We start from the raw sequence: 16,566 nt of genomic DNA on the forward strand, positions 1-16,566 counted from the left end.
CAACGGGGCTAAAGGCCCACCTTAAGAAAAAATGTGCCATTCACTGAGCCTAAAATGTATAAATTGTAGAAAAAATATATACGTAATATGAATTACGCAGGAATTATTGTGATGGGGGCCCTCCAGTAAGTCATAGCCCCGGGGCCCAGTGCAGTCTTAATGCGGCCCTGGACACAAGTCTGTATGACAACTCTCAAGATCTCTCTAAATCTGAATCATCCTTCCAAGAGGGGGTTATGAAGTTCTGTGCACTTTCATGAGAGGCTGGCTTTGCATGCTAATTGATGCTAATTACAGATGGTATGATTTATAATATATCACATTCTGAAGGATTTTTGGGTTGCATCTCCAACTCTACAGAATGTGACAGCTGCAAGATTGCATTCAAAGTCCCTAATGGTGGGTGAATGTGAAGAATCTAATGAACGTCTTTATTTTATTTTTAACATGATTCTTGTGCTGAGCACCATTAGTATAAATGCTCGTTTGGGTAGCTAAAGTCACACAGGTGTCCCTGTACATGCTACAGATGGGATGCATGGGTAAGTTATACTGCGCTGCAGCAAGTAATGATGTGGAAACAGATCACTTTTATAAAAATTAATCCGGTTTGAAGGTGGTCAAATCTTCTATTATGAGTAGTGAACGGTGTTACTATTCATAATAGAAGATTCAGAAATACTTATAATAGAAGAATAGAAATAATGGTGTTATTTTTTTAAATTTTGGTTCTGTATTTAGTAATATTAAGAATAGATCTTATAGTGTATAAATGTAAATCTACACTGTAAAAAAGTGTGGCGTATACATTTTTCTACTTTAAAATGGGATAAAAAAAATTAAAAAGGTAATTGTGACTTTTTATCTCACAGTATATTCAGATTTTTTCCAATTATGAGTTTGTATCTAAATAAAATAAATTAATTCAAGATGACACAAGAGAAGTTGTGAGATATAAACTTGCAATTGTGAGAAAAAAGTCAGAATTCTGAGATAAAAAGTCACAATTACCTTATTTATTTATTTTTCTGTGGCAGAAAAAAACTGAATTGCAAAATATAAAATCAAATTCTGAGAAAGTTATTGTGAAAATACTTTTTTTGATTTTATATTTCACAATTCTTAGTTTACATATCGGAATTCAGATTTTTTTTTTTTATATATATTTTTCTATAAGTTTTATTATTATAATTAATTGTGAAATTTCTGAGTATAAACTAGGGCTGGGCAATATAGCTAAAAAATTTATCAACGATATAATGTTTCATATCGTTCGGTATCGATAATTATTGACATTTTTTATAACCTTTTTTAAAACAAAAAGCAATATAATTTTTTATTTTTATTTAACCACTGTATTTATAATTAACACAATTTATTGAGACAAACAATAAATATTTTTTATTTTAACAATCAAACACAATAAAAATTAAACAAATATCTAATTTCTAATGTTTTATATGCAGATTAAATAGGTCTTTATTGTATAGGTATAATACAATATTGTGTCTCCCGAGGCCACAGGAGGGCGCAATGAGCAAAATAAGGCAGTGCATTTAGCAAGTAACTCTATAAAAACGTGCATTACGTCTAAATTAACTCATAAAAATCTAATATAATTTCGAAAATTGCATAAACAATTATGAACAAAACAGCATCATGTATTTATGCATTGTTTAATCCAAAAAGCCGAAGCGCCATTCACACAGACTGCATTTAAAAACAAAAGAGACGCAGTGAAAAGGAATAAACCTCCACAAATTCGTGACGTGTTTTCTAAAAGTTTCAACTGTTTTAACTTTGCATGGCTGCATCTCTTCTGTGAGACGTGAGTGCAGCAGTCATATTTGTCCGTCTAAAAAAATGCGCTGAATATGCATTCTGTGTGAATGGCTTGGTTTCGGTTTTAACCCATTCAAGATCTTCTCCGCATTGAGCTTCTATATTTCTCTAATATTTTGAATGAATAATGCAGCAGCGGCGCGTCTCGTGGGCTAGACTAACAAAACATTAAAATGCAACAACGTCACTTACATCATCACCGCATCTCGCGCGCCACTGATGACGCTCCCTGATGCACACCTAACATTCAAATGCAAATGTTTATTTTAAATTCGAATAATATTCATTTTTTTTGTCACAATCTCCTCATCACAGGCAGGCACAGCAGTCATTTCAGCATGTGTTCGTGTTTGAGTGTGCTGTCTGCGTCACTCATAGCACGTGCCTATATCGTGCACTATATCGAACATTTTTTCTATCGATATCGAAGAAGGTGTACCATTGATAAATATCGATACCGTTTTAATGCCCAGGCCTTGTATAAACTGTTTCTGTAGTTTTTTCAGTGTCATAACTCACCTTTTGTGTTTTGCTTTATGCAATTCATTTTTTGTTAGATACTATACCATATATTTTGATGTATGTTTTGGTTTAGCTACTTCTTTATTTTGTATGTGACATGAACTTGTAAGTAAAAGTATGAGGGTGTTACAAAGATGGCCAATTAATGAACCCTTTCCTTGAAGGGACTTTTGTTATTTTTGGCTATAGGCTACTCTGAAACTGTTGAAGGTTATGGGTCAGTCATGGTTTAAATGCTTCACCAGACTGAAAGGGCAATTTGGGATATTAAAACAAGCCAGTCCTTAATTAAACAGCATTGTTGTTATTTTTTTGTTCTGTCTTTGCCATTCCACCCCTAATCCAGTGAACATATTAGCAGCTACAGAAAGTGACAGTGCACTTCAAATCTAATCTTATTATAGTGGCCATATGAGTATTTTCCTCAAGGCGATGAGCGACTTCCGTTTGTCTCTTTGCTTATTCTTATCAGGCTCTGATGAAGCCTGCCATTTATCCAGCCATTGGATGTTTTCAACAGCAATTAGTTTTCGAGGAATATGATCATGAAATGCATATACAAAAATTTTTCTGAGGCTCTGTGTGTTGGTTTCACAGGCCTGCAATAAGATTAGAATATAATAAACAGCATTCCCAACTTAAAAGTGTCTTATTGCATGACAGTTAAGTTTTGCAGCATGTGAGCGACACATTTGCATTTTTAAATTGTGTAACCATTTTAACAGGTTGTGATGTTACAATATCGATTAATAAAGAATTATTTTCACACGTTATGTTGTGACATCAATGCACATTTGCCAAAGTGATTTGTAAACTAATACGTTTTCATCACATACCAACTCCAGATGAGTCACAATAAAAGAGCTCAAAGATTTGTAAAAGCAAGCTAAAATGGCATGGTTGCTTCAGCAAAAGTGTTTTTATCTCACGTTCGCTTCTGTTAACACTATTGGGTTGGTTTAGTGTAGGTGCTATGTTATTTTCAAAAGTGACAGAGCATTCATCTTTTTGCGCTGCTCACCAAACATTTCAGTTCCAAACTGCTGCGCTACGTAAAATAAGCGACGTGAGAAAATTTTGATCTATTTTGGTTAAAAATAAGCACGCTTTGATCGCCACACATTGGACATTTCACTTTGAAAGTGGTTAGAAATGTACTAGAATCACGATAGTATTATTTTGCAAAAATGCCACCACTGGCACGTTTTTTTTCTGGTGAGCCTGGGTTGGTAAGAATCATTGTGCAGTAGAAGTAGCAGCGTTGCAAGTAGAGCTGGAGTTGCACACTGAACCAAAGTCCTTTTACCTCAAGTCTGTTCACCCACCTGACATCCATCTTGGTAACTTATGTTTTTAGGTACGTAATGCACAGAATGCATCTCTATTTGAATGGGGAACAATAAAAATCTTTCATAAATATTGTGTCTTTGCTAAAATCCCACTAAAATGCCTGGTCTGTTTATTGCTTCTTACTATGTCTGGAGGAACTTAGAAAATGCCATAATTTTTTTTCTTTTACTTTTGTATATAGGCTTTTATACAAGTAAGCTAAAATTGTTAGAAAAAAGCACTAAAAAGACTATTTGGATGTAAATTTGCTGCCCCTGAAATTTCATGACATTTTATAATTATGGCGGTAATTAAAGGAAGTACTCAGTGTGCTCACCCAGACATCACTTTATTTTCTGTATAGACCTCCAGTTCTGTTACACAGCAGAAATGCTGTCACAACTTGTGCCTGCTGTTGCAGTTACACTCCTACGGACACAATATGTGTGAGACGGGCACAATGCTTTCTGTAGCACATTTCCGTGAGTGATGTAGCATGTTTGGATTTGCACACTCAGTCTTCTTATTGTGCTAGTTGCTTTTTGTTTGCAGGTGCCGATCTGCACTGAGAGTGTTTGTATAGGCTCTGTTATGGTGCCAAACCAGCACAGTCACAAACCAGATGAAGTCCGAAGAAAAGAGGAACTGCTACCGCTTGCAACAGATTTTATCGACCAGTACTACACATCAATCAAAAGGCAGGAGAACAACTTAAATCTAATGCACACTGTACCATATTAAACATCTTTCATCACTGCAAAAAATATATATATACAGTATAATAGATCAGAATAAAACTATATTTTATATAGTTGTATTTTTTGAACTACAGAAAGATGGATATATATTTAGATTTTATATTTAAAAACAATAATACATAATTTATTTTAGAAGCAAAACTGTCACAAAGATGACTTTTTAGATTCAAAATGACTTTTCACACATTTTTTAATAAGATTTTTTTTTTCCAAAGAATATATTTTGAGTTAAGTTTATCGTTCTTACACCATTGCCATTTTTTCTTAAACCTCGATTTTGACTTTAAAACTAGCCATTCGAGTAAAGGAAGTACACATAATTTAATATGCATTATATATTCTCCAAAAAACTAATATCTCAAATTAATTTATGCATTTATTTTTTCAAGACAAAAAAAGAAAGATTTATTTATCTATTTATCTATGGTCTGTATGCATTGAATTTATTTAATACACGAGTTTCACAATTTGAGTTGAATTACTGAAATAAATTAACTTTTCCACAACATTCTAATTTATTGAGATGCACCTGTATATGTATGTTGCAGTACATAACTTACCCTTCTAATTGTAGTCATTTTTTTCTAAATGTGCCTTTTATATGTTTGGCTTCTGTCTGAACAGATGCGGCTCAAAGGCCCATGTTGACCGGCTAGAAGAGGTTAAAAAAGAAATAGAAACTTCTGGAACATATCAACTGAAGGACACAGAGCTGATTTACGGGGCCAAACATGCATGGAGAAATGCAGCTCGCTGTGTTGGACGGATTCAGTGGTCCAAACTACAGGTATTGTTTTGCTTTGTTTAGTTTTTTTTGTCATACAGGATTGTTCTTCCAAAAAGCATTCCTTCATCAAACCATTCCCTTAATCTTTTCAAGGGTACAACAATTTGGTGCATATTGAAATGCAGCGAGAAAGAAAAAAAGAATGTGTCCTAAAAAGTGAATTTCTCTCCTTTGAGGTGTTCGATGCTCGAGACTGCACAACCGCTCATGGAATGTTTAATTACATCTGTAACCACATCAAATATGCCACCAACAAAGGAAACCTCAGGTTAGTGAGGCCATTTTTCACTAACTCCTTTCTTTTCCTGTCTTTTTATGCATCTCCTTTTCCTTGCGACTTGCCTTCTTCCCTGTCAAAGCGAGTGTTCCCATTCTCTCTGTCACCTTGTTCCACAGCCCACAGTACAGCACCTGCCACAGCATTGCCGAGCACTGGCACCACTGCCACGTTACGAAGCTAATCATACACGACACTTACTCTCTGTTCTGTTTAATTAGCATCAGTCTAACAGAATGATTAGAGCCTGAGAGAGTAAGAGAGGGGTGAGGAAAGGGAAAATTAAAACAAGAAGAGAGGAAACGCTTTTATATAGTCAAAAGCCCCCGCGCTTGCTTCTTACATCATCAGGACCTGCCAGAATAAACGTCAGAGGTCTCCTACACTCTTTTTCCGCACATAAACAAATCAAGGCAACAAGAAAAGCTCCTCAGCGCTTTTTCAAACAGGCTGGTGACCCAAATTTCATCCAGAGTTGTATTTCGAGAGTGACGGGACTTGTTATTTAGATTAGTTGGACTGACACTTTGTGCTCTTAGCTGTTGAACGTCAATGTGATGTATTTTCAGCAATGAAGCATGATTATGTTTGCTTATAACAATAACAGATGGGGATGTTTTATTTCAAAAGCACAATAAATGACAAAAACTGTACTATATAATTACCAATATTATGATTGTAATGCTATATAATTAGCATTACTCTGCTTAAAAAAAAAAAAACACTGGTTAAACCAGTTCTTTAATATCTGTATTGCACTGAACACAAACAATTTTGACCAACCAACAAACTTAATTATCAATATATATTTTCCAGAAGTGAATTATTGTACATTTTAAATGTATATATCTTTTAAAAGTTTATTGTGAAGTGCATTCGCATGGCCTCGAAAATAACAGCGCTATATAGATGATATATAGTACATCCAAGTTTACACCCACTTACTGTAAATGCATAATTGTTTTTATATCTTTGCAAAATATAAGCTATATAATTACATGTGTCTATATGTTGAGTTGGATATATAAGTAAATCCAACTTTATTCGCATAAAACAGTGCATGCACTTACAGTAAATTCAGCAAATCTTGGCTATGGGATTAAGTCACACAATTTTGATTTCATGGAGTCTGTAATACGTACTGTATTGGATGATTTGAAGTATAAATCCACCAGAGGGATCTCAGCATTACCTCTTGTCTCTGATGTGCAGATCGGCTATTACCATCTTCCCCCAGAGGACAGACGGGAAGCATGACTTCCGGGTGTGGAACAGCCAGTTGATCCGGTACGCAGGCTACAAGCAGCCTGATGGATCAATTCTCGGAGATCCGGCTTCGGTGGAGCTTACAGAGGTGAGGTGGGAAGCTATATTGCAAGAGCCACAGACATCATAAAAGGCTCCTACTGACATATTGAATGAAGCATGTTACCAGTACACACAAGAATAAACCTTTTGTGACATGGGCATTTCTTGTTATCGCTGGGTTGATGTTTGTTTAATTTAACATTGTTAATTGTGTTCGAGTTGTGCAATGCAATGCAAAATCCAGTTTAAGCTGGTGTCTGTGTTTTGGAACATGGTAGCTGGTTTCTAGCTGAGCTAAAGAAGTTGTCAGCAGGTCCATGATGGCCATTAGCTTTGTGACCAACCAACATATTCCAAAAAAACATCTGTAATGTTTGTTTTTGACTTGTAGATCTGTATACAGCAAGGATGGAAAGCTCCAAAAAGCCGTTTTGACGTTTTGCCCCTTCTTCTCCAAGCCAATGGGAACGATCCAGAGCTTTTTGAGATTCCTGATGATCTTGTACTCGAGGTTCCCATTATACATCCAAAGTAAGAAGAACCAAGCATATTGTAGAGTTTTATTGGGGTTCAGACGGTTTGATGCTCGTCAAACTTGTGTAGAAACAACACAGAATCACATCAGTGCTTAAAACATTTTACACCTCAAATGTTCATCCACCCAGAATCTGATAATAGTCTGCGTCATACAGTACATACCGAAGGGAAATCTCGTATCAGAGAGGCTGTAATGTGCAGAGCTTCAGGATGCATAGCAACAGAGAACTCAAGCTGAGAGCTTGCCTCTTATGCACGTACATTCAGGAACGTGGGCTAATTTGGCATAAAACTTGTCCTTTTTCCAGATCCTGCCTCAGTTTGCTTGTTTAATTCTGTCTGTTTGACACCGATGTGTCTCAGATGATCAGTTACTTGGGTCCTGAGATCTAGATAAGACTGAATTGTCCCCCTCAGTCATGCATTTATATATATATTTTTTTATTAATTAGTGTTTAAAAAAGAATTTAGCCTGAGTTACCATTAAATTAAGCATTGATGGCTACTAACTTCCTGTTTCAGAACTAAAATGTCATGCAGATAAAGTTAAACTTCTCATCAAAGATTAAAAGTGGACAAATGCAATTAAATTGAATGAAATTAATAAATTATATAAAAAAAATAATTTGCAGCTCTATGTTCTTGCAATTGGATAAAGTAAAACAGAACATTTTGCTCATACACCTCCCATGTGCAAAAATAAACAATTGTTTAAGCGTAAATGAAAGTGACTGTGGTGCTATTCTTATTCAAGAAATCAGATTAGGGCGTTCTTGAGGATTTTAGAGTAAACCTTGAATTCAGTGTTGAAGGCTAGCTAAAACATTGTTTTATACACTCATTGTTCCTGTTTTAAAATGTGTGGCTGTTATATATATATATATATATATATATACACTCTGTAAATATGAGCAATTTTGAAATTATTAAGTCAAATTGCACAAGTCAAACATTCTGAGCAAATGGCATCTCATGGCAATTCATAACTATAATACATTTTGGCCTATGGTTGCTAATTTGTGTGAATTTGTATGATCTCATTAGCACATTTTGTGCTCAAGCCTCAGTGAGGGTTATGTTTAGACCGCTAGATAATAGATAATAGATAATAATGAAGGCAGGAACCTTCATGCTGGCTATTTTTCTAAAAATCTTAAATTTTCGTTTCATTCATATTCATATGAAATCATAAAATAGTTGTTTCCCCGTGAGATCAGAAACACTTGTCCTTGAAACACTAATAGAAAAACTACCATTATAAGATGTTTAGCATAACAAAAAAACTATTTTTAGCATGTAACTTTTACCTGAATTGACATAATGCCCATTATTGAAAGTTTTCCTCAAACTGCTCAAAGAAATGACTAGCCAAATAAACATATGTAAATAGAGGAGATGCATTTACATATTATTTATTTTGGGGAAAAATGCTGATTTTATGCTGCGACAAATATGGGCACCATATTTAGTGTAATAATTGTGTGAATATACTTCTGCATGGATCAGCCATTCCACCAGAGTACTTGTGTTTTCAGCATTAATAACAGACACAGGCGGATTTGGCCTCTTAGCGCAACACCTGAGAAACCTGCAGGTGCCGGTTTAGAGATAATGACAGTTTTGGCGATGCATATGTGCGCATTTACTTACAGAGAAATTATGATGGAAACTGTAAACGGAATACACTAAAAGCTTAATGGTGTACATCTGCATATGCCAAGATATTCTACTGACTACATTATGTTATGCAAATAAGCTCAAGAACATTTCACTGAAAAACATTTATGCATGCAACTTTTCTCGCTGAGCTGGGTTCAATATTGACCGTCCTCCTGTCTGTGTCTGTCTAGGTTCGAATGGTTTAAGGAGCTGAATCTAAAGTGGTACGGCCTTCCTGCCGTGTCTAACATGCTGTTAGAGATCGGGGGACTGGAGTTCACCGCCTGCCCCTTTAGCGGCTGGTACATGGGGACCGAGATCGGTGTCAGAGACTTCTGCGATAGCTCTCGATACAACATACTTGAGGTACCATACTGTACCAGACAGCCATAAATCACCCCTGCACCATTGAGAATATTTCATGTTACTTTTTACACTGCATTACACAGTTTGAAACCAGACTGCATTACATTTGATCATTATAAATGTTATGCATATGCATTAGACATTGTACCCCAACAGGAAATTAGTAATGACACGTTTGTGTTTAATGAGCCATTGCAATGGATTAAGTTGATTATACGGTATATTATGCATTGTTTATCCTGTTTTAAATTGCTCGCTTTAATTTATGCAGATTTTAATTCATAAACATGCTGTTTTTTATCATCATTATGGTTTTATACTCATTCAGTATTACAATTGCTCTTCCACATTTCCTTTATACTCTGAAGTAAATTCACTTTCAAAAGTTAAAAGACATTGAGCCACTAACAGTCCAGTTGGCCTATATATACACTCAGCTTGCTTTACCACATTTACAAACCCAATTCCAAAAAAGTTGGGACACTGTACAAATTGTGAGTAAAAAAGGAATGGAATAATTTACAAATCTCATAAACTTATATTTTATTCACAATAGAATATACAGTAGATAACATATCAAATGTTGAAAGTGAGACATTTTGAAATGTCATGCCAAATATTGGCTCATTTTGGATTTCATGAGAGCTACACATTCCAAAAAAGTTGGGACAGGTAGCAATAAGAGGCCGGAAAAGTTAAATGTACATATAAGGAACAGCTGGAGGACCAATTTGCAACTTATTAGGTCAATTGGCAACATGATTGGGTATAAAAAGAGCCTCTCAGAGTGGCAGTGTCTCTCAGAAGTCAAGATGGGCAGAGGATCACCAATTCCCCCAATGCTGCGGCGAAAAATAGTGGAGCAATATCAGAAAGGAGTTTCTCAGAGAAAAATTGCAAAGAGTTTGAAGTTATCATCATCTACAGTGCATAATATCATCCAAAGATTCAGAGAATCTGGAACAATCTCTGTGCGTAAGGGTCAAGGCCGGAAAACCATACTGGATGCCCGTGATCTTCGGGCCCTTAGACGGCACTGCATCACATACAGGAATGCTACTGTAATGGAAATCACAACATGGGCTCAGGAATACTTCCAGAAAACATTGTCGGTGAACACAATCCACCGTGCCATTCGCCGTTGCCGGCTAAAACTCTATAGGTCAAAAAAGAAGCCATATCTAAACATGATCCAGAAGCGCAGGTGTTTTCTCTGGGCCAAGGCTCATTTAAAATGGACTGTGGCAAAGTGGAAAACTGTTCTGTGGTCAGACGAATCAAAATTTGAAGTTCTTTTTGGAAAACTGGGACGCCATGTCATCCGGACTAAAGAGGACAAGGACAACCCAAGTTGTTATCAGCGCTCAGTTCAGAAGCCTGCGTCTCTGATGGTATGGGGTTGCATGAGTGCGTGTGGCATGGGCAGCTTACACATCTGGACAGGCACCATCAATGCTGAAAGGTATATCCAAGTTCTAGAACAACATATGCTCCCATCCAGACGTCGTCTCTTTCAGGGAAGACCTTGCATTTTCCAACATGACAATGCCAGACCACATACTGCATCAATTACAACATCATGGCTGCGTAGAAGGATCCGGGTACTGAAATGGCCAGCCTGCAGTCCAGATCTTTCACCCATAGAAAACATTTGGTGGATCATAAAGAGGAAGATGCGACAAAGAAGACCTAAGACAGTTGAGCAACTAGAAGCCTGTATTAGACAAGAATGGGACAACATTCCTATTCCTAAACTTGAGCAACTTGTCTCCTCAGTCCCCAGACGTTTGCAGACTGTTATAAAAAGAAGAGGGGATGCCACACAGTGGTAAACATGGCCTTGTCCCAACTTTTTTGAGATGTGTTGATGCCATGAAATTTAAAATCAACTTATTTTTCCCTTAAAATGATATGTTTTCTCAGTTTAAACATTTGATGTCATCTATGTTGTATTCTGAATAAAATATTGAAATTTGAAACTTCCACATCATTGCATTCTGTTTTTATTCACAATTTGTCCAGTGTCCCAACTTTTTTGGAATCGGGTTTGTAAAATATATGCTGAAATATATCCTAATCTTCTATAAAATATAGAAAATCATCTATAAAATAATTCATCCACCTTCATGTTATTCGAAACCCATCTGATTTTATATATCTGCAAAACTAATTTAAAAACTTTTAAGAATCAGCCTTCAGATCAAAAGGTTTTTAAGATCATGAGAAACACATATTCATGTCAGGTGTGTCCAAACTTTTGACTAGAAGTGTATTTTTAGATAGTCTTGTCGGTCGTTCCAGATCTCTATAGAGGCAGATCACAAGTGGCAGTTCTATTAACCTTGGTTCAGATCCAGAGAGAATACAGTATGAATAGTCTCTCTGTACAGTATGATTAATTCCCTTCAATTCAGGAAGTAGCTACAATGATGGGGCTGGACACGAGGAAGACTTCATCCCTGTGGAAGGACCAGGCACTGGTGGAGATCAACATCGCAGTCCTGTATAGTTTCCAGGTAGGGTGAGCACACATAGATGGGTGAATTTCATTTTTAAAAAAAAGTCAGAATCATATTCAAAATCATAGAATAAATCTATTTTACTACCATTTAGAGTTTTAGACAATGTGGCTTTATTTTAATGCAAATTAAGTCTGATACTTGAATTGTTAATGTTGTCTGGAGATAGTAACAAAAAATAAACTATTAAATAATTTATTGAATATAAATGATCAAATTAACACACACATACATATAATACTGTGATATTTACAGTGACATATAAATATCATATTTTGAAAATCATAATCAGTATAATTTACAGGCAGTGTAAAAAAGTGTAAACACAATATAAATATTTTTTTTACTTAAAAAAAAAAAAATTCACGCTAATAATAATTAGATGTGGAGATGTGCTGATTTGTCCTATAAATAATGCCACAACACCAAAAAGAAGCCCCTATAAAAATAGGCAATATATATAATTGGCTTTATATAAAAATAGACATTATACAAAATATCATTTCTAATTCTTTTTTTTTTCTTTTGATTTTGTTGTCAAACACAACCTAGACATGTTTTTGACAGGCTTTGTGAGGTTCACCCACATGTAATCTTACACTCTTAGTCTTATTTTCAGTCACGTTTATTTATTTTTGCCATTATCTCATTTTTTCAGTTCATCTCTTTACACAGCTTCTCATAGAGCCTAAAAGCAAATCCCTGCATTCACATTCATGAAGCATTCATAAAGACTCATCCAAGCAAATAAAACATAAACCGGCTTTCACAAATCAAAAGCCTGAATCACTTCTGTTCTATTTATTAGAGTTAAGCACCTAAGACATTTAACAGAATGCTCCTGTGACTGAAGAAATATTTTTATTGATATTTATTGCACTCCCCTTCAGTTTGTTTACTCACAAGACCTTATTTCTTGCTAAAAGGCTTTTACAGAACCGTTTCAACACTGATAAACGAATGAGATGTTATTAAGTAGCTGTGCTCAGTTTTCTTATCTTTCATAATTGCGGATGGAGTCAAAACAATGGCAGATAACAATTAAATCTACTTGGAAAACTAGACGTGCAGCAATGCAAGCCAGGATTTAATTGCAGGTTCTGAGGATTTAATTGCAGGTTGTATTGAATTACGTCAACATGCTGCAATAAGTATCACAAGCTATCTAAAATGCATTTGATAATAAGAATGCACACAATTATGGACATTGTAGCTGTTTGTATGCTGAAAAAAAACATACTGGACTTCTGTCAGATTAAAACTAAATAAAAATATTATGGACATTTCCATTGTCATGCATTGACATTTTATTGCATTTAATACTTTATGATTCTATTAAAGAACATCTGATAATTGTAAATTGTAGTATAAAAAAGACTATATATTTGTCATAACAAGATACTTTAGAATATTAAGTAAACCCAAAAATCAACAAGAAAGTATTTAACTTCTGCATTTACTTAATTTACAGTATAGCTGGTCAAAATCATGTTTTTTTGAATGAGGTGCTGCTTGACTAACTTTATCAGCTTGGTCAGAAAGACCATACTGGTCGATTATGTAAGGGAAATAGGTCAATTTAGCTCAAAGGGAATCATTTAAGATTTTATAGGGAATTTGGACATAATCACTGTTTTACGGCTGATCAATGAGTCGTCCAGCGATTCATTGAACGAGCCGTATAACATAAATTCTGCATGGATATTAATATCCAAAATATAGTGAAAACACTATTTATTAGCACAGTAACAAGATCGGCAGTTTAAGACATTAACTTGTAAGCACAAAACACAAGATACTTCTCTTTTCAATATCAATAAGACTCTATTGGATAAATCTAAGACATATAAACTAGTCTAACACATAAACACACGCACGCACACATTCACACAAGTTGCAGGAAGATAGAAAGTAAGGAAAGAATGAGTTTAAAAGAATGAAAATGTGAGATCCCAAGTTTATGGCAATATGTGAAATTGCATAGACATGAACAACCATCAATCACTTAATTAACCCTCGCATTGAGTTCCTCAATGAGGTTAAAATTATATTAAATGCACCAGTTCAGCTAGAATCTGTAGGTACTTGCGTTGCCTGTGTAAGGGGTTCCCTTCCTTGTCTGGTTGCCGAAAGGGGTTTCCCGAGGTTACTGATTGGATGGAAGTTCAGTAGTCATAGAAGTGACGTCTTGGGAAGCCAGTGGTTGGGCGTTGGCTGAAGATGCGGAGTTGTGGGCTGGTTGAAGTTTTGAAGCGGTCGGTCACAGACTCGAGGTGAACTCGGAGACACGGAGTTGCGGCAAAACTTAAGTCAGAACACGAAACTCTCAACAGCACGCTCAAAGAGCGCAAAAAGCGATGACTGAAAAGCACGGCTACAAGCCATGACCAAAAAAAGCTAAAGAGCTAAAGGCGCGATGACTAAAAAGCATAGCTCAAAGCTATGACTAAAGAGCCGCATGGCTAAAAGTGATGACTTGAAGCAGTGGCTAGAAGCTAAAGCTAAGAAGCTAGATGCTAAAAGCAATGATTTGATGGTGTCCTGAGTATTTAAACTGGACTTTTGGACACATCCCAAATGGTGCCTTGACCAATTAGATATTGTCTTTGCTCGGGGTGTCGTATATTTCTCCTCCCAATACATAAATCAACATGTCATCTCATCAGTCACATGGTCCGAGTTTTCCGCTCTTGCAGAGTATAATTTTGGACAGGATTTCTATAACAAGAATATGATACATTTGACAAAGAATTGATTGGAAGAAACGTTTCAAGCAAGAAGATTCAAACACACACATACTAAACATGATTATGAACCCTTAAGCTATTCAATAGTTATTAAAAAGACATACACAATAAGTGATTAGAATATGATAGTCGAATGTGTGGGTTACGTACATGATATGGAGTTAAGCAATGGACTGATATTAGTTTATAAGCTTTTTTTGAGTTCATTTTGGTGCATCTACATCTGTAAAAGATGGTTTCTTTACCATTCTCTGAACATAAGGACATGTTCTGTGAAGACCAGAGGTTAAGAGGTCTCTCATAAGGAATTTCAGTCTTCTAGGTGGGGGAAGTCAATCCAAAGAGCTTGTGATCGTGATTACTATCACTGGTTTACATGTGATGGTCATGCTGTGCATCTCTTTGACCATTAATCTTGCTTACTTGCCCCAAAATTGACAATCTCCTTCCTGAGTTGTTATGATCAGTGTGTTCTTTTGTCTTAATATTGAAAGCTGTTCTGTGAAAGGGTTGGTTAGTTAGGCTTGCTTCAGACTGGCTGGCGCTAGGATCTGATTTATGAACATCCTTTTGGCTTCTGCCTTTCTGTGGAATTCGGCTCCTCGTGTTTCAACCATGTTCTTGATCGAATCTTAAATTGTCTGACTGGGTCTGATACCCTACAATTAGCTTCATTTAATCTTAGTTTTGGTCTGATCTGGTCTCACTCTTTTCTAAATTTTCATTTGCAGATGTCAAAGGTTACCATAGTAGACCATCATTCAGCCACCGAGTCCTTCATGAAGCACATGGAGAATGAGTACAGAGTGAGGGGAGGCTGCCCGGGTGACTGGGTTTGGATAGTGCCACCCATGTCAAGCAGCATTACACCTGTTTTCCATCAGGAAATGCTCAACTATCGCCTCACACCTTCTTTTGAGTACCAGGTATGTCTTTTGTCCAGTTTGCATTGAAGTAATATCACAACTTTGATTTTCACTTATGAGTACAATCATATATATGCATTTTTGTGCCTAATTTACCATCCATGTTTCTGAGGCAGTTAAAGGGTTAGTTCACCCAAAAATGAAAATTAGACTGTGTTTTACTCACCCTCGAAGCATCCTAGGTGTATATGACTTTCTTCATTCAGACGAATCCAGTCGGAGTTATATTAAAAATTGTCCTGGCTATTCCAAGCTCTATCATTGCAGTCAGCAGGTGCTGCAGTTGAACAGTCCACAAGTCGTCAAATAAAGCACGCGCATACATAATAAAACGTGCCGCAGACGGCTCCGGGGGGTGAATTAAGGCCTTCTGTAGTGAATACATACGTTTTTGTAAGAAAAATATCCATATTTCAAACATAATAAACACTTTTCTCTCACTTCCATTATCTTTCATAAGCGGAAGGCGTTCCAGCAATTTTCATTTTTGGGTGAACTAACCCTTTAAGCTTTCTGTAAATTTGGAAATAGCTAAAACCTCTTTTTGCAGACTTGTAATGGTGATGTGACCCCAAAAATATTTTAATTCTTAAGCCAGACTTAAAATGCATGGATGTAATTGCATTTATGAAAAAAGAAGCACAAAGACATTTCAAGCTAATTTTTTCACAAAAATGGTCCCACTTTATATTAAGTGGCCTTAACTACTATGTACTTACATTTAAATTAATAATTTGGTACAATGCACTTATTGTGTACATACATGTTTTTACTTTGTACTTATATTTAAAAAAATACCTGCATGTAATTACATCTGTAATTAATTTCTGTAATTACATTTATAATTACACTGTTGACCCATCCCTTACACCTTAACCCACCCTTAAACCTACCCAGACCACTACCCATCTCTAACCTTACCCATATCCCACCTCAATAGCAGCAAAAGTGTTTTGCAATACAATATGAACACAATAAGTACATTGTAC

General features: G+C 35.8%; 1 protein-coding gene across 1 annotated transcript in view; it reads left to right on the top strand.

Annotated features, from left to right (window-relative positions):
• The window catches only part of LOC107599638 (nitric oxide synthase, brain-like), a 53,932-nt gene that overhangs the window by 15,113 nt on the left and 22,253 nt on the right, over positions 1–16,566 (top strand). The window contains exons 5-12 of the mRNA XM_016291288.1: positions 4,246–4,391; positions 5,076–5,238; positions 5,415–5,506; positions 6,728–6,869; positions 7,215–7,354; positions 9,211–9,385; positions 11,800–11,901; positions 15,383–15,577. Of these exons, the coding sequence (XP_016146774.1) occupies positions 4,246–4,391; positions 5,076–5,238; positions 5,415–5,506; positions 6,728–6,869; positions 7,215–7,354; positions 9,211–9,385; positions 11,800–11,901; positions 15,383–15,577 (1,155 nt within the window). The remainder of the gene's footprint in view (positions 1–4,245; positions 4,392–5,075; positions 5,239–5,414; positions 5,507–6,727; positions 6,870–7,214; positions 7,355–9,210; positions 9,386–11,799; positions 11,902–15,382; positions 15,578–16,566) is intronic.

The sequence above is a fragment of the Sinocyclocheilus grahami genome, unplaced genomic scaffold (genome assembly GCF_001515645.1).
Source record: "Sinocyclocheilus grahami isolate Dianchi unplaced genomic scaffold, SAMN03320097.WGS_v1.1 scaffold269.1, whole genome shotgun sequence".
In the NCBI taxonomy this organism is placed as follows: Eukaryota; Metazoa; Chordata; class Actinopteri; order Cypriniformes; family Cyprinidae; genus Sinocyclocheilus; species Sinocyclocheilus grahami.